We start from the raw sequence: 25552 nt of genomic DNA, 5'->3' as shown, positions 1-25552 counted from the left end.
TCTGTTGCAGCAGTCCTGGCTACATGCTCCGTAGGTGAATGAATGGTGCCTCTGGGACTGGTCAGGGGGTGCTCCCCAGTCCCCTGTGGGGCAGTGTGAGGAGGCACCTCTTTTTGGGGTGGGATGAGGGGCAGCTCAGACCAGGAGCAGCAGCTGCGGCTGCCCAGAGAACTCCCAAGGAGAGGGGAGAAGAGAGGAGGCTGAGAAAACACTCCGCAAGGGAGGGTGTTCGAAAAAGGGGTGAGGGGCTGCCAGCTCTGCAGGCAAGGTGTGACATAATTGGGCTCCTCAGCCCTATAGGGGTGCCGCAGAAAGAATGTAGTTGGTCAAGGGAGCTGTGGACCCATAAAGCTTGAAAACATTTGCCATAAGCGATTATATTTTCCAATGTGATTTATGCCACCATCTGCCAATATTGTCCTCATGCACTCTACTTAATACAACAGGGCAGCCTCTATACAAAAGAATAAATGGACACAAATGGACATCAGAAATGACAATATCAAGAAACACGTGGGGAAACATTTCCACTTCCCGGAACCCGCTATAATTGACATTAAGATGGACATACTGGAACAAATGGGAAAGGGAGACTGCAACCTGTAGATAATGTAATTACCGGTATTAAAACTGTTAATAGCAGAATACACTCAGTGCTCTTCTGTATTTCCTCTCAGTGTTTACAGCTCTCTTCCTCAACCATGTAGACCTACAACTCAGGATGTAATGAGCTCATGCATCTGTTGAACTGGACTGCTGTCCACGAAAGCTTAAGCCGTTATAATAAATGTGTTGGTCTCTGAAGTGCCACAAGGCTCTGACTTGCTGCTTCTTGCCTTGACGCTCCAGGTGAACACATCCAACAGCAACAACTCCTCTCCTCTAACAAACGGGTGAGAGGAGGAGAACAGCCCACAAAGAAAGGTGAGGATAGAATGGGCAGCCCCCTGGCAAAGCACAATTGCTTCCTCTGTCCCCTTTGCCATATCTCAGGGGTGGGAAACACTTTTCATCCCAAGGGCCAGATCCCCTTGTGGGGAACTTTTCAGGGGCCAGATGTAAATGATGGGCAGGGTCAGAGGCAAAAGTGGGAAGAGCAAGACATATGACTCTTAACCTTTGTGCAATAGGCTCCCTTGCAGTAGTGCAAAACCCAGATACATACAAACCCACATACGCAAACGTCTCTCCATCCAGGCAAGTGAGAGGCCTTCTCACCATTCAAGAATATATTCTAGCCAAAGAGAAACAGTTGCTGTGGAGCAGGACCAGGGAGCAGAACGGGAATGGTTTAAGGGAGACCTGCGGGAAGTGTGTCAACTCTGCATGCGGGAACTGTGAAAAAAAAGCATATTTGACTCCAGTCCGCCTTGCACATATTGCTAGAGTTGGTTCCCCGCATGTATCGAAAGAATTTACTGGCACTTGTGGTATTGCACAAGTGCTTAACTTTTGGAAAGAACCGAGAGCACCGTCGGAGCCCCTGAGGAAGAGGAGCAGCAGCAGCCCGGCTGGGGCAGAAGACGGAGCGAAGCGCCCCAGGGCGCACTGCCCGTGGTTGCTAAAAGCGGCTTTGTAACGATATCTTAAAAACTAACGGGGCGGCCAGCGGAACTCCCTGCTACGAGGACACGGAGGAGAGTGAGCGGCTGCCTAATTGCTAGGCAGCTTCAGGGAACCGCGAAATAGCCCCTCCCTCCTGGGCGGGGTTTTGCGGCTCCGCCCCGTAGCGTCAGACGAGCCTTTTCCCCGCGCGCAGGCTCATCTGGGCATTCGTGGTTCCGGGTGCGTCCGGCATGGCGAAAGCGGCCAAGTGCGCCAAGGTGGGTTTGGCGGCCGGACCGCCTGAGGGGCGGCTAGTGGGCGGCGGCGGGGAGGCCTTAGCACCTCGCTCTCTCTTTCTCTCTGTGCTCCGCAGGTGGAGGAGGCGGCGGCGACGAGTGACTCGGGCGTCCTCTCCGCCTTCCTGGGCTGGTGCGCCGACGCGGGCCTGGAGCTGAGCGCTAAGGTACGGCCCGCCAGGGGTTTCCGCGGGCCCGAAGGGATTGGGCCAGCCGCTCCCTGCCGGCGGGGAGAGTCTGGCCGAGGGGGAAAGGCCCCTCCATCCCCCCCCCCCGGGGGAAACGAGAGGCTTCCTTGCCGAGGCCCCGTGGCCAGGTGTTAAGGGGAGGCCGCTCTTCATTCAAATTCCCTTTGAATTTCACCTGCCCTTTGCGGGTGACTCCTACTCCCAGGCGGCTCACACAACACAGGGGGAGGAAGTGCGGTTCCCAGCAGTAAAGGAGCGGAAGGCAGTGCAGAACCACCCGGAAAATTCAAGCCGAAATGAAACTTGTAGCATTAAATATGCACCCGTCCTAATAATAAAATGCTTTAAAACAAAAACATTCATCCAAAGGAACCGGGCAGCAGCAAACAGGAACCGGCATGAATAAGATAATGAAAACCTGGAGTAGACTTGTAGTAACTTTAATCTTGTTACTTCACATGCATCAATCAGACCATTTTACTCTGCATTAATCTAGTCTGGCTCCTTTTCCTGCTTCCCTTCTAACAGCTGCTAATGGTCGGTTAATATTGCCACTCTGGGGGAGCTAAAATAGTTAGAAAATGGCTGTATCACTCTTTAGTTACCTGACTTGTGTTACTAGGAAATTGGAAGGGGGGGGGTGAGAGACACCCCCCAAACGAGAAAATAACAGCAACATATCTGCAAAGGCATTGCATCTGCAAGGGAAGCTCAGCTCAGGAGCCTGTGACTCCCCACTGAACCCCAGGTCTCCAGCAAAGGAAAATAGCAATTCACTGATAAATGTATCTATGTACTGGCTGAGTGGGAAAACTTCAGAAATTCGTAAGAAGCCACTTGTATTAATCTTCTCAGTTCCAATGGCATTTAGGACCCATGGAAGTGAGGTATAAGGGGTGGAGTGAGAGAGCCCACTGTAATCCCCAAGATGTACAGTCCCGCCCATCTTCAGGGCCTTCCTAAGGAGTCATGACTGGTGATAGCCCAGACAAGAAAAAGGGTTGCATTTGACTTGACTCAGCGACCAGGGAACTGTAAATTCTTTCCTTTGTACTGTGATGAAGTGTGAAAGACTATATTTGAGTGACAGGGGCATGCCTGGATCTCAGGTTCTACCTGAGACCATGCCTTTTCTGTGACATGAGATGTATTATGGGAAACTTTGGGAAACTTTGAAATACAGGTGTAACCCATTGATTAGGCTTCTGGCTGCTTCATCTTTGTGGTAGTAGGAAGTCTTGTTGCAACAATAAAGATCAGGCTCCAAGTACTCCCGATTACACTTGTGAGTACAAAAGGGTAATTAAGCTATTAAGGGTTGGCTTTTGTGACGCTAACCAGGGACCTGTAACTAAGGGTTGTAGTAAAAAAAACACCTTTTGGAGTTGGAGAAAAAACTTTCTTTTCTTGTGTTGTAGGTCAGCGTGAGCAGAGAGGGCACAGTAGCTGATTATGGCTTGGTGGCCAGGGAAGACATTGAGGCAGGAGAAGTCCTTTTCACCATCCCAAGAACGGCAGTCCTTTCGCAGTACACAAGCCCCCTTTCTTCCCTACTAGAGAAAGGTACAGGAATGGTTTTGGGGGGAATTCTGTAGCTTCATTAAAAGCTTCATGTTCATTGGGCAGCCTGTCCAACCACCAGGTGCCCTCCAGCTGTTTTGAATTACAACTCTCAGCCCCAACCAGCATCAGTGTGCTTTCTATCATATAGAATAGCCTTTGCTAAGTAGGTGCCCTCCAGATGCTATTGGACTACAACTCCCACCAGCCCCACTTGGCATAGTACATATGCGCGCACACACAGTACCCTCTATTAATATATCCATATTCTCTGCATGTGTCTGGTTGTGCTAAAGGAGGTAGAGGCCCCCAGATTGCTGACCTATGGTGTACAGTTTTGGCAGCCAGCCATGGTAATGATAGGAATTATAGTCCAACAGCTGGAGGGCACCAGGTTGATGGAAGGCTGTGCTATTGTCCTATAAAGAAGAATGTGCATGTTGATACTTGTAAACGGGGTGGAGGAAACGGCAAACTCCTCAGTAAGCTTCCAGATTCTTCAGAATGCCCCAAACTGTCATCCTTGAGTGAGATTGGAGAGTTGTATTCTCTACTATGGACGTAGGTTTCTGGCTGATTTGGCTTGCTCTCTTAACAGATAATAGTTTTGGCGTTCTTACACTCTATTTTATTTACCTTTAATAGAGCAAGCCTCTCTGGAGAGTCAGTCCGGCTGGGTTCCGCTCCTGCTTTCTTTGCTTCATGAATCCACAGCCAGTGATTCTCGTTGGGGGCCTTATTTGTCACTGTGGCCTAACTTCAGGGGTCTGGATCACCCCATGTTCTGGTAAGAGGGGAGGCTGTTTGGCTGTGTTCTGCCAGCACCCAGCTTCCTCAGGTAAATCAGTTGCAGCACATCTTCACCAAACAAATTTGGAGCCCAGTGCAGAGTCAACCACCTCAAGGATGCTTGTGAAGCATGTAGCTCAGAAAATGAGGCTGGGCTGGGCATGGTCAGGTGCTTGTGCTGGAGCGTATCTTCATGACTCCAGTCCTAGGCCTTTCATTCCCCCTTGTTATGCCAGAAAATGCAGGCAGGCACTGTAGTTTCTTCCATAGGAAGAAATTAAAGACTTTTGACACTGGTGTTACCAGCTTGGTGGTGCTTAAGGGCAGTGGCGTAGCGTGGGGGGTGCAGGGGGGGCTGGCCGCACCGGGCGCAACATCTTGGGGTGGGCGCTCACACTCGCAGCTCTCTGCCCCTACCTGGCTCACTCACTCTCTCTCACTGCAGTGCTGGCTGTGCGAATCCGATCCGAGCCGCTGGGTCGCCGCCCACTGTGGAGGGGGTGGGTGCCAGGCGTGTGGTGTGGAGAGAGAGCGAGGGACTATCTGGGAGAGGGACAGTGCAGCGGCCGCCCAGCGCAGCGCTGAGTGCGGGAGAGAACCACACCAGCCCAGCCTAAGCAGCAGCAAGAAGAAGCTGGCAGCGGCAGCAGGTTAGGGGTTAGGGGGCGCAAATTACTTGCCTTAAGGGTAGTGCTTGAGATGTTTGATTGAGAGGCTAGTTTATTTCTGGATGATAATGGTGACATGTTTGAACCTTGGGCAGGTTTGTGTCTACCCACCTCCACCTCTTTGTTCACAGTTTCTTAAGAATAGGTTTAAAAACCTATGGGTCATCTAAACAACAGTCACTTGAGAATCAAATATTAAGCTGGTGTTAATAAGTGCTTCTTTTTATGATGGGGTGGGGTGGGGGGGAGAGATGTAGAGAGTAGTATAATGAAAGGGTGTTTTGGTGAGGGAGGTGCGTAGAGTGCAGAAACCACACTCTAGTCTCGGATTAGGAAAACTAGGATGGTTTGAGAATACATATTGGATCTTTCAGATACCAAGGTGATAGCTAGATCTCAGATGAGGGAGTAGCCAGTTTGTCAATACTGTTCAGCACAAGTGAGCAATCTGGGGGACTCTACTTTCTTCAGCACAGCTAATCCACCCAGTCTGGAGAGGAAGAGAAGATAGGGCTATGGATGAAGGAGATAGAGGGTGCTTGGTGTGGGGGTTTGTGTGTGCATGCATGCATGAGAGAATGGATGGAGTGAAGAGGGAGAAAGAAAGTGGATGTTCCATCCACTTTCTGCTTGGGTGCCACTTCTGCAACTGGTTTGTAGTGCCTCGCCGCTTTCTGGCCAAGAGAGTGTAGCCTGCTGTACAGGAACCATTTTGATTGTTCACTTACTTGGCTTCTTGCTTAAAGAAAGAAACTGCACCTTCTGCTTGCTGTTTTGTACAGGAGTAAAGAAGAGCAGATGAGACTTCTGCAAGGAACAGGGATTCCAGAAGCTGTGGACAAGGACTTGGCCAATATCCAGACAGAGTATTCCACCATCATCCTGCCTTTCCTGAAGGCCCACCCAGATATATTTGACCCTGAGGTGCACACTCTGGAGCTCTACAAGAAGCTGGTGGCCTTCGTCATGGCATACAGGTGAGAGAGAGAAAAGGTGGAAGCCATGAGTGGTCACTCTCTAAACTGCCAAGGGGCGAGCAGGGTGTGTACTGTTGCTTTCCACTGGGACACTGGTTTGGAGTTTAAAGAGATGGCACCTGAGAGGCATTCAGGTTGAGAAACTAAATATATGTAGGAAGTGAGTTGATAGAGGAGTCCCAGATGGGGTTCAGTTTTTGGTGAACTGAGAAGGCAGAAAAGCAAAAGTTGCCTATCAACAAAGAAGAGAAGTGTCACTGCTGTGCCTCTCTTCCTTTCCACATCTCTGGCCTTGGACAGTTGGAACTTTCCTTGCATAAACCACAGCAGGGATGGGGAACCACAGGCCCAGAGGCCAAATGTGCCTACCTGGCCCTCTGCTGGCCCTTGGCACTCTTCCCCAGGCTGGAATGTGTCTTTGAACTCTGATAATGCTTCTTGTTTGCTTGGATGAAGGACGGGGTTTGAGGGAGTATGTGTAGAAACGAGCCTCCGGTGGGAAGTTAAGCTTTCTATCCTTCGCTCTGCCACCTTTTGCCTCTGGCCCTTCCTAGGTTGCACCTGTAGAGAATGCGGCCCTCAGACTGGAAATGGTTCCGCATCCCTGCTCTACAGACTGTCTTTATAGTTGAGCCTGTAAACTGGTATGTTGAGGCAGGAATATACAAATGAACAAATAGGAGCAGACTTAGGTTTTACTGAAGAAAGATGCTCCACTTTTAAACTGTAATGTCCTGCAGCTCCCAGAGCTTGAATTTAAAGAGGCTCATCTAGGGTGCCCAAGCAGCCTAGAACAACCTTTCTCAACCTCAGGTCCCCAGATGTTGTTGGACCATAACTCCTATCATCCCTAAGTGCTGGTCCTTCTCACTAGGTATGTTGGGTTTTTTTAGTCCAACCACATTTGGGGACCCAAGGTTGAAAAGGGCTGTTCTATGCTGCTTGGGCACCCTAGATGAGGCTCTTTAAAGTAAAGCTCAGATTGAGTTCAGGGGCAGTTCTTGGATTGTGTGTTGCAGTTTCTGAACTAGTAGCCATTTTCAGAGCCATGTGCATCTCTTTCCGTCTCACCAACCTCAACATAATTTGGCTATACTTAAAGCTGCCTCGGTTTAGTATCTCCCTGCTTTGTTCCCCACCAGTTTCCAGGAGCCTTTGGATGAAGAAGAGGAAGATGAGGAGGAGCCCAATCCCCCAGTGATGGTGCCCATGGCAGATCTCTTGAATCACGTGGCTGACCACAATGCCAACTTGGAATATTCGCCGGTGAGCAGAGCATACAGAGCTTAAATTTAGTTGAGCCCCTGTGTGTGTACGTGTGTGTACGCCAACCTCCCCCAGTCTTTCACATCTATTCCCTGAGGTGTGAATTTCAAAGGGCCAAGTGTTTTTTTCCTGGAGATGTCTGAGCCACAGTCCCCATTATGTGTGTTATGACTTGTTCAGACCAGAGGACTCTTTGTCCTCGATACAGCTCTGCAGTGGCCAAAGGAACAATTCCTACACTACACTTGATCTTAGCCAAAAGGCCTTCTTGCAGCAGTTTCTGATTCCATAAGGAAAAGCAGGACATGCCATCTGTAGCTGCTTGACCTGCTGGGATTTTTGCCTGGAGAAAGAGAGCCTTGTGTCAACTCTGCCCATCTTCCTTTTGCCTTGAGGAATGTGCAGAGTTTACTCCCAGTACTGGAAGGCTCAGATGGTTCATTTATTGCTCAGGGGAGACTCACTGTGATGCAGACTGAGAATTCCTGCCATAAGAAAATGACAAAGGTGTCATTCCATTCTGCAGTAGGAATTATTTGTTGTGATTGTCTTTGGAAGACAGGTGAAGAAGGTTTAGATCTATGTGTGCCCTCTCTGTGTCCTTCGGCATAATGGGGATGCTTAGCTCATAGCTTCAGCTGATTGTAGCTTAGCTGCTTCTCCTGTTTGGTTAATCAGTGAAATATGTCATTGTGGAGAGCCAAGGATGAAAGGAAAGGAGAAAGAATAGTTGTGTAGAGTAGAAGACAGAATCTCTGCCCCCTTTGGAACTTTGTTCTCTTCTCCTCCCTCTGGGGAGAAGAACCTAGAGCATGGCTTACATTGTACCTTGTGGAATTTAAATTGAAGCTGTTTGGGGAGCTGAAATGCAGGAAATTAAACCAAGTACATTTTCTCTAGCTCCCAAGTACCAGTAGGAATCCTTGGGCGGCAGCAACATGACTGACACAAGGTCATGCAATTGCTTTTCATAGGCTTGAGAAAATCCCTTCCTAGATCGCTAAGTGAGAGGGACTGCTTGAGTAAGAAGCTGTTGTTTCTTGTTCCCCTCATCACAGTCCCTGAAATCAAACCTGCAAAAAATCTTAATGAAAAAATTTACAGGTCTGTTGTTGGGTAAAAAGGCACACCCTTGATTCAGATCTCAGGCGCACCCTTGATTTTTGGTGCTTGGATTCTGTTTTCATCACTTTGGAAGCAGCTGTATTTGGGCATGCATGGGTCTCACCTATCAGGCCCATCACCTGCAATGGTTCCTTAGGGTATTGCTTCTCCTTTGGGGAGCATATAGGGGGTAGGTAAAGGCCTGGTTCAGCCAAAAGGGACCTTGCAGGCACTACTGATCAGCTGGTTGACAGGGCCTACAAAGCCTATTTCAAAGTGCTGCATGAAATAGAGCTTTGAGAAGGACTTCTGAAGACCCCTGTGATGCCATGGGGTTGCCAGGCCCAAAAGGGGTTGGAGAGAGAACAGTTTGACCCATTGAGCTAAAAAGCTCCCCCAGCCCTCATGCAGCCTTTCCACAGTGTCCTTTCTCGGCAGCAGATGGGTGGGAAGCTCTGCTTTCTTACATCCCTCTCCAGAATTTTCTCTTGTCTTTGAAGAGCATTCACAGCAAATTTGGTGTATTTCAGGGGAATGCTGGGGAGTGTAAGGCAATGCTTCCTAAGAATGAAAAACAGGGAAGACGTCTGCTACTCTACCTTCTGTCTTCCTCCTCCAACTGCATCCCTTTTTCTATTCCTCATCTGTTGCACACATTGCAGGAATGGAGAAAACTGCAGGAGATGAGTGGGGCAGATGAAAACTTTTTCTTGGGAGATTCTCAGGGCTGGACAGGATCTGCCAAGTTTTACTTCCCTCTTTTGTCTGCAGGAGGTATTGAAAATGGTTGCAACTCAGTCCATCTGCAAAGGCCAAGAGATCTTCAACACTTACGGGGAGATGGCAAACTGGCAGCTCCTCCACATGTATGGCTTTGCTGAACCGTATCCTGGCAACACAAACGATGCTGCTGACATCCAGATGCTGACACTATGCAAAGCAGCACTGCAAGGCAAGAGGCTGGACAGGAGACACTTTTTTAAAAAAGAAACATAAATCAGCAGAGTAAGAGGATATCTGAAAATCCATCTGTCTGTCACCTTGTGTTGCTTTTTCCAGCTGTGTTTTTAATTAGGCGGAGGCTGCATTTAAATACAGGTGTTTGTATGTGACTTCTGCAGCTGCTGGTGGCATCCAGAGCAGAACAGCTTGATTACTTTGCTTCCCAATTTTGCATAACGCCTCCTGGGTCATAATGCCAATTTAAAACAAAATAATCTGAAGGCATGGAACTTTCCTCCATGATGCTCTGGATGGCATTCAAGGTTTTTAGTCTCACCCTCTCCTCTCCCCCCCCCCTTCACAACTCTGTGGGACAAGTTAGGCTGAGTATGCAATCCAAAGTCTTGTTGGGACTGAGTGAGGACTTGAAGCTGGGCCTCTCTGGCCCCTGCCAGGCACTGTTAGCTGCGGCACTACACTGGATTAGACGAAATGATGCGCTTCAGCTTTTGACTGCAGCCAATGCTCCCTCTGCTGCCTGTTGAACCTGCACCTGCTTTTGTCTCCCTCTCCCTCCACCAGCTACAAAGACAGAAGCTCAACGGCAGCTGGTCTTGGAGCAGTGGGACTTCCTCTGCCAGATGGAGATGGTGGGTGAGGAAGGGGCTTTTGTGATCGGCTGGGAGAGAGTCTTAACTGAAGAAGAGCTGGCCATGGCGTTGAAGGTGAGGGCTCTGACTGGTTGCTGCGCCATTAGACTCCTGGGAGGCCATTTTACTCCCGTACATGCTTGCTGCTTTACTTAAGCAGTTGACAAGAGTTTTACTTTACAGGGGTGACATGTTGGACTTAATCTGAAGATTCTTTCAGTTTAGATGGAGGGAGGACAACTCCTCTCTGTTGGTCAGTGGAGGTGTGACTTGTGAAGGCTTCTTCCCGTGGCAGGCAGGGAGGCTTGAGGTTGCTTGGGGGCTTGCTTATGCCACTTTGGCACCTGGGCATTGCAGCCCCAGAATAGGAGAAGAGTGCTTCAGTCTTAGCTGGTTGGGTAAGGAGCAAATTCCTCGGTCAGTCTGTAGATTGCGGGGGGGGGGGCAGCTGTGCTTTGTTTTTTGCTGGGGGCAGCACAATGCACTGGTCATTTTGAAGACTTTCCAGGGCTTGTCTCCACTACAGATGTCGCTCTGGGGGCTGTCTGTGTGCTTTGATGTTTTTGTGCAAGCCCTCCCTATCCCTGGGTTCTGAGACGCCTCCTAAGGGCACAGCTAGCGATGGAGAAGCTATTAGTTGGGCAAGTGTGCTTCTCTTTCCTCCAGGGACTGGCTCACTTGCTGGACCAGGGTGAAGATGTGCACATGTACTCTTGGCCTGCTACTGCTGCCTATTTTAATGGACAGGATTTAGAAAATGTAGGAAGAAGCCTTCATTCCACCTCTCACAAGTTCTGCTACATGGCGTGCCAATTCTTCCACTGAGACAAGTTGTTGCTTTCTGCTGAAGTCCCAGGCAGCTTCCACCATGTTCTCTCTTTATGCAACCACCCCTTCCCCATGTAATCAGCGGTATATTCTGTAGTGGAATGAATGGGGAAGGTCTGAACTTTTTATGCTGTGTGGCAATGACGTATCTTCTGTGGTGCTGTCATTGTTCCCAGGAAAGGGAGAAATGTGGCTAGAGATTCTGCTTCCATCCCTTGGGACTTCTTTCTCTGTGGCTTTTGGGGGCAAACAGCCTCACTGACCTTGAGCTCTAAATAGTCTGCCAAATTTCCTGCAGGTGCTTGTCAAAGGACAGTTTTAGTACTAATATATACAGTGGTGCCTTGGTTCTCAAACTCAATCCATTCCAGGAGTCAGTTCCACTCCCGAAACCGTTCGAAAACAAAGGCATGGCTTCCGATTGGCTGCAGGAGCTTCCTGCACTCAAGCGGAAGCTGCGTTGGATGTTTGGCTTCCGAAAAATGTTTGCAAACCGGAACACTTACTTTCGGGTTTGCAGTGTTCGGGAGCCAAGCTGTTGCAAGTACCAAGGTACCATGGTAGTTTCTTTTGATTTGAACATAATCACTAACCAAGTTACATACATGGATTAAATGCTGTGTTCCTTTATACACATTTATATTTCTTGCTGCCTGTTCCAGTTGTCTCAATGGAAACTTAATTTCAAAACATTTTGAATGACTTGTGTCTGCTGTTCCTCCAAATTCTGCCTATGGAAACTAGCAAGTGTCCCGTCCCCCCCAATTATGTAAACGTCGTATTTTAATGTTTTGCAAGATGCTCTCACAAATTTACTTCATTGTATTATGAATCTCTTCCAGAATGTGACTTAACTTGGGAGAGGGGAAGGTCCATAGATTTAAATCCTGAGAAGCAACAGCAGGATCCCTTTTGGAGAATGTTTACCAACATCTGTGGGGCTGTTGATGCATTGAAGTTACTTAAGAGACCAAGAAGGTAGCTTTCAATAATCCCAGTTCTTTGTGGCCGTAGGTGCTGACTATGTCTGCAGATGAGTTCAAGGAGTTTAAGGAGCAAGAGACCCAGGAACCCAAAGCAGGCGAGGATGGTGCTATGTTCCTGATGCTCTCAAATACTACTATACCAAGGCTTGAAACCTCCTGGAAGAAGCTGCTCTTTGATGCTACACTGCTAACCCTGAAGTCATACAGCTCAGACTTAAAAGCAGAGGAAGAAATGCTCAGAGACCCTCAAGCTTATTCAAAACTAAGCTCCCGGGAGAAGTTTGCCCTGCAAGTGCGTTATGGCCAGAAGATGATTTTGCACCAGTTGCTGGAGCTAACAAGCTAGCTGCAGCTGAGGAAGGCAAGTGCTGTTGGCCTGGGAGGCTTAGCTAAAGGTTTCTATAAAGGCAGAGGTATTTATTTTTATATTAAAATGTGTTTCTGTGAGTATCAAATACACCCACAGGTAGCAAAAGACAGTATTTGTTTCTGAATCTGAAGGACATAGCAGTGGGAAATATAGGAGGGCAAACATCTTCCTAGTGTTGTTTTTGAGAAATTGGAACCTGAAGGCCACAAGCCTTCATTGTGGCTTGCTTCTTAATGGGTACTCCAGGAGATGCTGTCTGTGCACAAGACATTCCATTTAGGACTTTTAAGTCCATTTAAGTTATAGTGCAGCTACTGTGGCCTTCATTAATTTTATCTAATTTATCTTTAGCCGTATGAGCCAGTAGTGCCTGCCAATTCAATAAATGTGTTTGAAGCTCCTTTTTTTGGAATGTTTTGCATCTAAAGTGGCCTCCAACAATTATCCTTAAGGTTGGGAAACCTAGGAAGTCACTCAATCCTTGTTCTGTATGTTTAAGGCTACCAATTTACACAGCACAGAATTTACACAACTGGGGAATCTGTGTTTCTGTAGATGCGTTTGGACAACTCCAATCATCCCTGACCATTATGGGCCAGGCCATGCCAGCTGAGACTAATGGAAGTTGGAGTCAAAGGACACCTGGAAAGCCAGTTTCCCCACCTCTTAGGACCCCCTGTACATTAAATCAGCTGGGAAGATGGCCAAGTTTACAACACCTGTGAGACCCAGTAAATATGGCATTAGTCATCTGGGATGTCCCCCTCTCCCGAAGGACTGTGATCAGATCTAGCACTCTAGGTGCAGATGTCTGCGCTGCTGAACAAAGATTAACATGTTTCACTTGCTTACTGTCTAGATGCTCTTCCTCATCCCTGGGAGTTTTCATGCTTATTTGAAGTTGAAAAAATGTTCCTAAAAACATTTTCATTGTTAAGTCTATTATTATTATATTTTACATTTTGAATGCCTTTGTAGAATCTTTTACTTTTTCCAACCTTCTTCCCATCTCACCTCTGGCCAGATGAGCTGCATAGATGTATAGTTTGACTAGGCTTGGAGTTTTTAAACAATAAAATGTATTTGTATTGATAAGTGAGAAACCTGTTATTGCCACTTTAATGGACACTTTGAGGAGTTAAGGATGAATGGGGTCAAATGGTGTACTGGACAGTTCTATTTACAGAGTATTCTCTCCCCCGTAAATCCTCGATCTGAAGGTAGAAGGGCCACCTAGTGTACATCCTGCTCTGGCCTTTTGGTTGCTCACTTGGAGGTACCATCTCTAGGCCTGAACATGTGCACTAAGTGAAAGCTCCTAGGTTGTTGTTTTTTTAACTCCCCTTATTGGAAGCCCACTTAACTGCCCAGGGAATCAGCAAGAATAGGATTCTTGCTTACATTTTACTGATGCCTCAATTTTATCCTCTTAAGATAGCAGTTAAACATTGTTAATTAAAGTAGCAATATATTAGATTGATGTACTGCACCTTGATCGTATAAAAAGGAATTAGATTTATGTTGAAAATATAAGCAGTGAAGAACATTAACAACATTCGTCATAGATAATGAGAAAACATGGACATGTGCTGTTTCATGACTTTAATGTTTAACTACAGAATGCATACATACAAGAAGTGGGAGAACTAAAGCCCAAGAGAACTAGAAAGGCTACAAAATACAACACGTGGACCAATACATTTACAAAACATTCAAAATCCTTACAAAATGGGCTGTATTGGTCCTTTTTGTTCTTTTTACAAACTCAAACTTTGTGGCCACAGGGGAGCAGTTAACAGATTCACATCCTCCCCATCCCAAAATTTACAAGTGTCAAGAAAGAAAATCTACAGGCCTGGTCTCTTGTTTCCTTTGCTAAACCCACTAGCCCTCTCCCAAAGGGCCCAAAGTATATCTTTGCCAATCAAAACAAAGGAAGTCCTCCGCTCCAACGTTCGTGCCTCTTGCTGGCAGCATTTGATACTGGGAAAAGCAATATACTGGACCCTAATCCTAACTTTCCCCCACCCAGTCCCCCATATACTGTAGGATCCTGTGCTCCAATGCATCCATTTCCCCCCTCTTTGACAACTTTGTGATTTACAGGTCTCCCACCCACAAGAAAAATAAGTTACATAATATTTAAACTGGCTTTTCCATATTCTTTGGGAGTCTGGGAATGTCAGGAGAGCAGATCTGCCCCAGACAAAACACTTGGCATCAGCAGCCACCACTTCTATTACAGGCTGGTCAGGCACACAGTATGTGCCTCTCTTGAAACACAATTCGCACAAACCCAAAGTTCAGACAAATATTTCTGTTCTGTATATTTACAATAGTTTGAAATTATATTCACAGCATCTTCTGAATTTTGGCCAAGAGTCAAAACTTTTGTTTTTAAAACTTTGGAACATGCCCACAGAGGAGGAGATTTCTCACACAAAGATCTGTGATGTAAGCCCAACATGGGGGAGGGAGAGGCAGCCTCCAAGGTCTGGCTAGACCCACACACATTATTCTGTCAGCTTGATGGGATGGAGATCTCCAGGCTGGCACAATTTCCAGGGTGGTTGCTTTCTCTAACTAGCTCCAGTTCCTTCCATTACTTGTTGTGCCTGTTTTTGCCCCATACAACATTGCGCAACAGACTGGAACAACCTACAACAAGGAGAATAAACTTAATTTCAAGGCACAACTTCCTCTCCTCTGCAAGTACCAGAGTTCCTAGGTCTGAGTCCCCCAAATACACTGAACAACTAACTGTTTAAAATTACTCACTTTTCAATTTCTGGAGCACAATGGACAAACTCGTGATTCCAGAACTTAAATGCTGGGTTTTTAATCAGCTCGATGAAGGTAATAAGGAGACCCCATGGGTGAGGCCTATTTACAATCAATCGTTCTAGCAGAACTCTGTAAAAGAGAATAGATTAAGTAAGGCATGGGGAAAGTCACACCGCGTGCCAGTATGAAAGACATGATGCAGGAATATCAAGGTCCCGCTGAGAATAGGTACCCTCATGGGATTGTGTCTGGCAACATTAATTAGCACTATGCTGCTTTCAGAATGTGGAAGACTGCTTCTCAATATAATGTGAGAGTGGGAAACGTGATTCTAGGCTTCACCACTGCAGACTGGCTGCAGATTTGTGGAGATGAATGCTCCTCCATCCAGAAAAGGATCCTTGCATGGAATCATTGCAACCACCTTAACAGCTGCCTTTCAAACCATGTGAACCCTCTAATCAACACTGGAAGTCCTACTCTACATGTGGATAAGAGGGGCAAAGCTTAGAGTGTTTGTTACATTGCCAGCAGTGACTTGCTACTGCTGCAACGGGGACAAGCCACTTTCTTCCTGGTTGCTGGGCAGGACAGCTTCAGATGGCAGTGGACCAACTAAGTGTTAGCTCCTGAAGCTTCTCCCTAGTTCCTCATTGGCTCTTTTGTGAGAACTAGGCAATGTAGGGATTGTTTTAGACTCCTTAGATCTCTTACCTGGTGATTTGTTCTTGAATAGCTTCAGTGTTGGCCTCTGCAAACAGGTAAAGCATGGTGCAGCTGAAATAGTGAGTATGACTGTTTGGGTACCGTAACTGATTGGCAATTGCATTTAGGAAGAGGTACCGACCTGGGACACAAAAAAGGTAAATAGTTAGATTCTCTTAAACACAAAGGAAATCAACAGTCCTTGCCTGGCTAATTTGTTAGTTCCAAGAGTTATGCCCAAAAGTCAGGAAGGTTAATTAAATGGGTGCTGCCACGAGTTGACATGAATTTCCCAGGCTCACTTCTCAAAGTTTCCTAGTTTGTAATTCATTTTCATAAACCTGTTGGCTTACACAAGGGGCGCGGGCAACATTTTGCAGCCTGGAGGCCACATGCCAGGGGTGGAATCAGAAGCAAAAGCAACTGATTTGACATTAAGCTACATTCCAGCTATGTAAAAGTAACTGGTTTTTACAGATACATACAACTAACTCTGTTCTCCATACAGTCAAGTGAGAGGCATCATCACAGTTCAAGGACACAGTCCAAGCTGGCAAACTCAACCAAGGAGTGTGGGACATGGCCTGGGCTGGGGGTGGAGAGTGATGAGGTCTGGATGACCACATTTGGCCCTCGGAATAGAAGTTCAAAGAAGTTCCCCACCTCTTAGATGGAACTAAATAAACCCTTTCTCTATATTAGTTGTGGAATATTTTAAACATAATTTCTAAAATCTAACAATATTTTAAGGTACAACCTGGCCAAATTAAAGCAAAGTATTATCCATGTAAATAGTGAGATGCAGGATTGATTCTGTCATAGAACGCCAATACCTGCAATTATCAGCTAGCCTCTGAAGTCCAGTATCAATTGTAAGGCTAGCACATTATCAATTATGCAGTATTTATGTCTGACCTCACCAGGTTGATTTCCCAGGCTCTTTTTCCCCCACAGCCAAAGACCTAGAGATAAACCTCTTGCATCTGATTTAACATTAGGCTAGCTGATTTGAAGTACTATCAAGCTTCCTTTTTTACCTTCTGTGTCCAGGTCAACAGCAAGATTCTGGAAGATATCCATGTGAGCAGAGTGGGTGATGGTGCTCATGGAAGGAGTGCTGCCTTTGTTGTGAATATGTGCAATAGCTTGAGTACCTACATACAGCACCAGGGCATTTATCAGCTGGATATTGTAGCGATTGCCAGGCTCATTTGATACCTAGTGGGGTGAACATAAAAGAGGCAAAATCACTGCCTTGGACCTCCGAGACAAAGAGCCGTGAAGAAAATATATTATGTGATTACGAATGTTTAAACTGCAGAGTATAACTCACTAAAAGGTCTGCCAAAGCCATTAGCTTTAACAGCAGGCAGGCTTCTCTTATCTCCTCTATCACTGCTGCTGCACAATCCATCCCCAACTAGGTACTAGTTTTTAAAACATAAATGCATTACAATATACTAAAAATTGCTAAACACAGACCCACAGCTCCATCAGGATGCATTATCTGGGCCAGGTAAAACTGATCTTTTTCTAATTTATGTCTCTTTAAGCGGGGTTGATGTATGACACATTCTGCAGTGGGATCAGGGCTGAACTGGGATCTTTCCTCTCTGATGACTAAACTATGCATCTGGCAAGCACCAGATCTATGATTTTTACTGTGGGTCCACCACTGTAAGCCTCAATCTGATAGTTATTTTTAAGGGACTCCATGTAAAACTCTGCAAATTCAAGAAGATCCATTTTAAGCCTATTGGATCTCATTTTTACCCAAATATCCCCCCCAAAAAGTAAAGAAAATCTCTGTTTGGGGAGGAGTAAAAGAATGACACACTCAAAATTCCAGAACTGCCCACAGCCCCAAATAAGGTTGATGAGCCCTGCTTTAGACAGAGGACCTAAAAGCCTGTTTTGGAACAAAAGACACAGCAGACACAGGACTGCATGCTAACCTCCACTCCCAGCTCTCTTCCTCAATCTGATTTTTTAGTAAGCCCCTCACCTGCAAGTTGCTACGCAAGTCGGACAGGAACGTGACTGGAGAACGGGTTTTGAGGTAGGAATCCAAATCCTTTTTGAACTGAGGTGGCATCACTCCAGTGAAATTGGTGAGTATCCGTGGAGCAATATTAATCTCACTCAACATGTCCACCTGTTAAGCACAAAGAAGCATCCTAACGTTATTTTCTACCATTCAGCTGTTACCCATCTGAAGTCCACAGGGAAGACTGAGTATCACTCTTGTATCACCACCACCACCACCATGATCTTAAATGTGACAGCTGCTTTATCTTGCCCAATGCAAACCAAAGCGACTTACAACCAACCAACCAAAAAAACCACCCCACATCAATATATTAAATATATTAAAACCAGTGGGGAGGACAGACATTGAAAACATCCTGCCCAATTCTAGAAGGCCACAGATAGTTAAGGGCCAAAAGGCTGGTTACAGAGGAAAGGTTTTTCCTTGGTGTTTAAATATATGTTATGATGGTGCCAGGCGAGCTTCCCTGTGGAGAGCATCCCACAAGCAGAAAGGCACCGCAGAAAAGGCCCCTTCTCCTGTTAACACCCTCTGGATCTCTCATGGTGGTGGCACACAAAGGAGGGACTCAGGTATAGATGTAGCATAAGCAAACTGATATGCTGGAACAGATGCCAAAGTTCAAGTGCATCTTTACTACTAAGCAGCGACTGCCATGTATGTTCCAGGACAGAATGCTCTAATTCATGCCAGTGGCTTGAATTAATTAATTTTATAATGAATGATTTTAGAGTGTTGTTTATGCTGTACTTTTGTACTGTTTTATTGTTGTTAGCCGCCCTGAGCCCGGCTTCGGCTGGGGAGGGCGGGATATAAATAATAATAATAAATATTATTATTATTATTATTATTATTATTATTATTATTATTATTATTTCCAAGACCAGGAGTTCACAATGACATTCCCCACCTGGGGTGGTTCAGTGTTATAAACAGCTTCCCTAAGGCTGGGGGTAGCTAATGGGGTGCCCTTCAGATGTTGATGGACTACAACTCCTGTCATCTTTAAGCACTAGCCTTCTAGTTGGGGCCAACAGGAGTTGGAGTCCAACATCAGGAGGGCATTATATTGGCTACCCTGTTTCATCAAAGCAGGTCAAGCTGACCCACTAGGGTCTTACTGACATAGTTGTTTATGCAAAAGCATCAACACCATTGCACAATCTCAGGTGCTTCAACACATGAGGTCTCATACAAATCAGGCCTTGTACATTACCTTAAGGTTGGGAGTGAATGGATCTGGAAGCCTCATATTACGTGGGAAGGCACTCAATATCAGATTCCTTAGCTGAATACAGTTTGGAGGAATCACATCGCAGAAACCATAGTGGTAGTCACAGAGGAATTCTGGGAAGTCATGTAACAGGACCAACAACACACGCAGAGTACCCTACCAAAAAACGGGGGGAAAGAGAACTAAGTATCTATGCTAAATCTATGCAAAACATCTCAGCCAACACTATTATCAGAGCTTTCCAAATGTTTCATGTTGGTGACACACTTTTTACACACGCAGGTCAATTTCCTCATCCACAATCCCATGGAAAAGGGCTGTATGATTTGAACTTTACTGTGTAGCTACAATTGTGCTGGGAAAATAATCCAGACCATCACTGAATTGTAACAAATTCTCTTCTGCTCTATTCTAAATTCTACTTACCTTGTACAGAATTTGCATAGGTTTGGCAAGTTCCACATTCCTCAGGAAAGGAGCCAAATATTTAAACAGATCTATCAACAGCTGAGCATACATAGGCCACCCCTGGAAAGAGAATTTACATGATAAGAGTTATGTGATATTTGCTAATATATTTACTATAATGTCTGAACTGGATCCCATTTAACATTGTTGGTAGAACTAACAACTTGCATGTTACAAAGCAGTATACTACATTATTCTTTAATCTGTCAGGGCTACCTGAAATATGAAATCCATAGTGAAACCAGCCACTTATGTACAATAAGGGGAACTGTAGGGGTTGAATTCTGGACTTAAGGGAAATGGAAGAATGAGTGAGATTTACTGGAAAGACTTGGTCACATCTGCCCCAATACAGTGCAGCTGTGGACTCTCAGAAGTTTGATACAACCTACAAGGCTGCAAATGGTTCCTTGCAAGTTATTTCAAACTTCTGTTTAACATCTATGGCTGCTGGAGTAAACTGATTTAAATATTCATTTTAAATAGAAAATAACCTTAACCTCTCTTTCTCTTACACTGCACAATCCTCCTCCCTTGCCCCTGCCTAGAAACAAAATAGGGAACTTGTCCATTGCAGCTCATGTATCTCTGCACCACTGTCTTTGTCTGCTCAGAGACAACTAAAGGGCCAAGCATTTTCAGAAGCAAGGGCTGGTAATTAATAGGCAGAACAGTTTATTTTCAGAAGATTAAAAAGTACTGTCCTTTTTTTAACAGAGAGGAAGGGTATTCTTAAATTGAGAACTGAGATAATCCCACAACTCAGATAAAAAGTACATAAAATATGCACTTTAGTCAAGGTCACACAAGTAGAACTAGTGGAAGGAAGGCCCTCCTAGCAATAATACTGGATCACATCCTACCGAGACAAGCACTGGATCCCAGTACATGCCATGATATGTCGAGCCTCACTCACCACCACCACTGCAACCACACTACCAAGCTCATAACAATTGTAGCATATAACCATATTTCTCCTACTTCCTTCTCCCACGCAGCTGGGAGGCTGGCAGGGTATAGTTTTCACTTTTACAAAACTTAAGAGTTATGTGTGAAATAGGAATCTAGGTTTAAAACACTGCTAAGTTTCAAAACAAATCAACTTCAAGCCACAGGTTATAAAGTTGGCCTGCTTAATTAACCATGGTTTGCTTTAAAGCACACTCCGGGATCTAGTGTTCCATGCAAAGGCAGCCAGTGTATTTGACTGAAGGATGAATTTTAAGGGTTAAAAGTGAAGGTTTAACATTCTTGTATTCAGACTGAATTTTACCAGGCTGGGTTTTTTAAGGGATGAGGATTAAAATCCCATTTTTAATCCGTCCTGCTGAGGTTTCTGGACCTCTTCAGGTAATCAACTCTTAGCAGCTATGTTGTGGGAATACGGTAAAGACCTTAAAAGCAGACATCAGAAATTTAAATGGCATAAAGTCATTCTAGTTAAACAAAACCTGCAAACCAAGATGCATCCTTATTCCCTTTGGAAGCTTCGTAAGTTACAGAAGATAAACTGCAGCCACACCTTCTGCTGTGGTGTATGTGCCAGCATTCTTGCAATAAATATCCGATGGGAGATCAATTCTAGCCAAGCATAAACAAAACCTGGAGCTTTTGTAGGTCTCAGGATGTGAAATGTGTTACTGAAATAAAAACATACAACACAAGCTTTGTGTCAGATTTGTTTAAAGCACTGCCAAGAATCTGCAATGAACTAAGACCATCCTTGAAGTCTAAATCAGGCAGAGGTGGTTAAATGATTTAAGGACCAAGAGCCAGCATTCACTCTTGGCTAACCCTACAGGGCCGAATGCCAGCAGCAGTGGGTGTTTGTGAACCTCCAGCTGACTCATGCCGATCAGATGAAAAGGGCAGGTTATCAGCTCCTTCCTGCACATCAAATGTTCAAGCTGATGATCGGGGAGGATATGATTTGTTCTATGGCACTATACTAGGAGATTTAAATCTCCCTGCCCACCCCCAGGGTTGCATCTGCCTTGAAGGCAGAATTCCCAGTGGCCTATGGGTAGTCGTAATGCCCTTCTGTAAAGCCCCTCTGTCTCCTGCCCAACAATTCCAAAGCCATCAAACTACAACTTATTCCTTCCACTGCATTTAATGCCAAAAATCTGGATTTTATAAAACTGTACAAGCAAGTTTGCCATTTGCATCAAATATTTCTCCAAGGAATGTTGGTGGCCCCAAGCCATTCAAATGTAGTAAAAGATGCATAATTAAGATCCAAGACAATAATGTATCATATAGGAATCACAGTTTTAATAAACAGATCCACTAAAGTAAAGGAGCGTTTTAGTTGCCATAAATTCCCATAGGTGTCCAGATGGCAGTCTGTACAACTAGAATAGCACCACTCCTGAGTGGAACACAGGATCAATGTCCCAACTTGACCAGGGATTGAGTCTGGCTAAAGCTCTAGAATGTTCTAAATCCAGCTCCACAGCTGCAGATCCCAATGTGGGACTGCACAGAGATTAAGACAGAGCAGTATAAAAACCCTTCCCTCACACCAAGAGGCTGAGAAGCATTGGTTCCATACACTAGAGAACAGTCGCATACAGAAAGAATCTCACATATGCCCACAAATTTTCTTAATGTGCAATTATTCCAGTAACGAAAATACACCCCAAGTCTATCAACATATTTAAAATTACACAAAATTAGAGTTAACTAAAGTGAACTGGTGTAGACTCAATGCAAATCACAGAACTGTAGAGTTTGAAAATAACCAAAGTGTCCTCTAGTCAATTAAATGATACCTACCAGAAGGCTGTGAGTGTCTGAAAGTTTATGGTTTCCAGGACATGCTCAGGAGCATTTAATTCTAACAGCAACATGATGAAAATGCGGTGGTAGGGAAGCTGCTGGAATTCACTTTGACGAACATCATGATCCTGCAAAAGGACTCCCACAACTATCCCAAGAACCTAGAGGTAAAAAGGCAAGGCGCTCAGAATGCAACTTTTATGTATGCTTATAATTACTGCAATGCCAACTGGAATTCATGCACATACTCAGTATTTTTTGAAGACAATACAACAAACTGGCGATCTTGACTGCAACTTTACAATAATGTTTTCTGCCCTTTCACATGTAAGTGAACAAGAAATATGCACATCTCAAACCCTTATTCAGATTTATGTAATGCTTTTCCTAAGTGCTCCAAGTACATCCTGCATAGTACACTGACATTTTTTACAATGTAGCTAAGGATCCCTTTTACAGAGGAGGCAATCGCCTGCCAAACACCATCCATAGATGGATCACGATTTTAAAACATGGAACTCCTAGTCTGTGTTAGTAAAAAAACATGCTGCACCAGTTCCCATTCATTTAATAAGGAAACCTTTGCCAACCTGGCCCCATGGACTACAACTCCCACCAGCCTCAGTCATCACAATTCTAAAGTATACTACCCATTCTCCCAACCAGCTAAACCCAAGACAGATGGGTACTGGGGGCAGGGAAGGGTGCTCCCAACCTTGTTGAGCAAGTTGATCTTGGTGACCGTGTTGGTGGCCTCCCCAGAGTGCTTCACCAGCAGTGCAATGAGGCGCACAAAGGCATCCAGGTTGTGGTAACACTTGGCACGGATCATGGTGGGATTGGCAGCCGGGTTGTGCTGCTGCTCAGCTTGAGCACGATAGCTGATCTCAACACACATTTCAGTGCAAAGACGGAAGAATCGTGTGATCAAATCATCAGTTTTCAGGATTCCTTGCTGATGCATCTATAATGGGGGAAAAGGTAGACTCAGACCTAAAGAACTCCTCTTTTTTCTAAAATCAAGCTAGTAATGTTCTATCTAGACATGCTGGAAAGCAAGTGGGCTAGACTGTAACACTGCAGTTTGGCATCAAGAAAAGGCTGGTGATGCTTCTTAGGGTCAATTCCTACATTACCAACCATAAGCAGCGTAAGATCATTTCTATGTAATCAGGTCCCACACCACACTGGTAATGTCTACATCCAGAAACCAGGTGGAAAAGGAAACTATGCTGGCAAGGAAGTAAACATGACACCCATGTTGCCTCTGTATGTAGGCGTTACTGATGCTGCATGCTATATGCAGAAAGGGACATTTCTTACTGTGAATTCCTGTTCTGCTTCTCATGGAGGGCATTCCCAACCAGTGGGATAGCACCTCCGCCTGGAGCAACAGACAGGGCCATCATCTTGATCTTCCTAGACTGGACTGGCAGAGCAGAAATAAACTCTAAATGCCTTAAAATAAAAGAACCAACAACCTGTATGCAATAACCCAAGCACACATGCAGCAAAAACACGAGGAGCAGCTCCCCATCTGTGCAGTGAGGCAGAAGCCTCAGAGCAAAGCTTCGCCCACAGGAAACAATAGTAGGTGGAATACCCTCTGGGTGACATTGAAAACAGGAATTAAGTGCAAGAGACAATCTCCTTCTCTCAAGGTTTCTAGAGTACATTCCAAAACACTGGAATATGAAGGAGCCATACCATTCCAGAGTAGGCTGGAACTATGGAAGCTGTACTTTATGCAGAATACCACACATCAATTCTGCAGTGTTGACAGGTCCAACTAGTCATGCTTCTCCTTCAGGGACACACTGCTAGACTAGGATGCAGAAGTGAATGGTCCCTTCCACATGAGGATAGGAGAAAAGTGCTCAGCAAAAGTAGTGAAGTGAAATTCTAGGCAGGGAAGCTACATGGTGTAGGAGGGTTAAGACTACCCCTCTTAGGAACATAGGCCCATGAGAATGGATTGCTACTCCTGTCGGTTTCATAGGTAGACTGTCAATAGGTATTTCAGTCACTTGCAAAATCTGATATCACAATTTTTAAAGCAATGGTTATTCAGGATGAAATTCTCATTATGAAAGAATTCAAAACGCTTTTCATAAGCAATAATCTCTAGAATGCAGAGCAACTAAAGTGGCAAATATGAACAGAAAATTCTGCCACTGAACAACAGGGTTCCATTCATCAGTGATCCATTCACTCTGGCATTTTGCAGGGGTCAGCGTAACACTGAAGGCAGACCTGATTTTCAGTTTATTCCCTCCACATCTTTATCGGTTTTACTTGTGCATTATTTAGGCAAATTATGTTGCATTTCAGAGACACTGCAACTTTTTCGGGTAGCTGTCTCGGGATCTGGGGGGAAAGGCATGTGAAATTTTGCTGTCCTCATAGTACTGAATAGTTTTCATAGCCACTGTTTTCAAAGTGCTCCATACACCAATAAGGCAAAATTTTAATGGCAAGTACCACTGTTTCTGCAGTCTTAATAAATATATTTCTATCTGGAAGAGGACCTGCAATTTACTTTATTCACATATGCAAGCAGGCAGTGGAGTGGCTACTTGAAATGCAACTTAAATAAGGAAGCAAAGTTTTGGCACCCCTGAAGGACGACTGTGGTAGCGAAGTAAAAAACTGGCAAACTGCTTGCCATATTCCACGCCTACATATGTAAAGAGATTCTAGCTTTTGCAAACACCTCTCTAACATCTGTAACACAGAGTCACCTGGGGGGGGGGGGAAGGAAACTGAGTTAAGGAAACTGCATTAAGTAGTGTACAAGCAGTGGCCATACCTGGCTGGTGGCAGTCACCCTCCCCTTCAAGGTGGCTGACCCAAGGCCACACCCAGAGGGCACAGGGATTCTCCTTGGAGCATATCCCACATGACCTCTACATCTGCCTTCAGAAGAGCAGCTGCTTCCTTTGGGCACAAAATAAATGAGTGGAAGACCCTCGGGACTGTCAAGAGCTGCAAGAGGTGCCCACTGGCGGTGGCAGCTGCTGCTCAGGTACGTGCTCTGCTCTAGCTTCTTAGGTTTCTCTCCTCAGAGCAAGGACACATCCTCGACCCTGAGAAAGCCAAAGAGCTCTGTGGGGCACTGGGAATCTTTTCCTTGCTGACCACTGCCCCACAGCATGCAGTCCCCCTCAGCCAGGTCTTTCTTCATTTAAAGAACACAACCTCCTAGTGGATGCAGTGGAGAGCCCCCAGCATCATGATACTGGCTAGCACAAACAAACAACCATTTACTAACACGTTTCTCTACACTGATACGACATGTTGCACGTACTGCCATTATGCAAAGTGGAATTTTTAAAAAGGGGAAATCAATATTACATAGTAC

General features: G+C 45.4%; 2 protein-coding genes across 20 annotated transcripts in view; one reads left to right on the top strand and one right to left on the bottom strand.

The window, feature by feature from the left end:
- The first annotated feature begins 1739 nt into the window (after positions 1-1739).
- On the top strand, positions 1740-13272 carry SETD6 (SET domain containing 6, protein lysine methyltransferase). Of its 2 annotated transcripts, XR_014528797.1 has the most exons (10): positions 1740-1823; positions 1919-2008; positions 3448-3592; positions 4235-4376; positions 5829-6023; positions 7166-7289; positions 9165-9345; positions 9918-10060; positions 11828-12278; positions 12669-13272. XR_014528797.1 is itself a non-coding variant. In XM_083515064.1 (9 exons), the coding sequence occupies exons 1-9, from the start codon at positions 1797-1799 to the stop codon at positions 12143-12145; spliced, it is 1365 nt and encodes a 454-aa protein (XP_083371190.1). In that variant the 5' UTR covers positions 1782-1796; the 3' UTR covers positions 12146-13272. The 2 variants fall into 2 exon arrangements, 1 of the variants encoding a protein (XP_083371190.1); XM_083515064.1 differs by having other exon boundaries at positions 1782-1823; positions 11828-13272.
- Positions 13273-13756: 484 nt separating this feature from the next.
- CNOT1 (CCR4-NOT transcription complex subunit 1) overlaps positions 13757-25552 on the bottom strand; it is a 59273-nt gene continuing 47477 nt past the window's right edge. For all 18 annotated transcript variants that reach the window (XM_083514891.1, XM_083514894.1, XM_083514888.1 and 15 more), the window contains 10 exons: positions 22907-23155; positions 22189-22352; positions 20933-21050; positions 19369-19470; positions 18925-19098; positions 17664-17813; positions 16696-16876; positions 15668-15800; positions 14948-15082; positions 13757-14827 (listed from right to left, as the gene is read on the bottom strand). In XM_083514891.1, coding sequence (XP_083371017.1) covers positions 14749-14827; positions 14948-15082; positions 15668-15800; positions 16696-16876; positions 17664-17813; positions 18925-19098; positions 19369-19470; positions 20933-21050; positions 22189-22352; positions 22907-23155 — 1485 coding nt within the window. In that variant the 3' untranslated portion in view covers positions 13757-14748. The remainder of the gene's footprint in view (positions 14828-14947; positions 15083-15667; positions 15801-16695; positions 16877-17663; positions 17814-18924; positions 19099-19368; positions 19471-20932; positions 21051-22188; positions 22353-22906; positions 23156-25552) is intronic.

This window comes from Podarcis liolepis, assembly GCF_965112155.1.
Source record: "Podarcis liolepis genome assembly, chromosome: 7".
NCBI classification, from domain to species: Eukaryota; Metazoa; Chordata; class Lepidosauria; order Squamata; family Lacertidae; genus Podarcis; species Podarcis liolepis.
Note: the sequence above shows the minus strand (reverse complement) of the source record. Positions and strands in the feature narration are given on the sequence as shown.

What these genes read in the sequence shown, in the direction of transcription:
- SETD6 (XM_083515064.1), top strand. Translation starts at nt 1,797, where the DNA reads ATGGCGAAAGCGGCCAAGTGCGCCAAG. An exon ending in AAGCGGCCAAGTGCGCCAAG is followed by an intron (nt 1,824 to 1,918) that starts GTGGGTTTGGCG and finishes TGTGCTCCGCAG; the next exon opens with GTGGAGGAGGCGGCGGCGAC. An exon ending in CCAACTTGGAATATTCGCCG is followed by an intron (nt 7,290 to 9,164) that starts GTGAGCAGAGCA and finishes TTTTGTCTGCAG; the next exon opens with GAGGTATTGAAAATGGTTGC.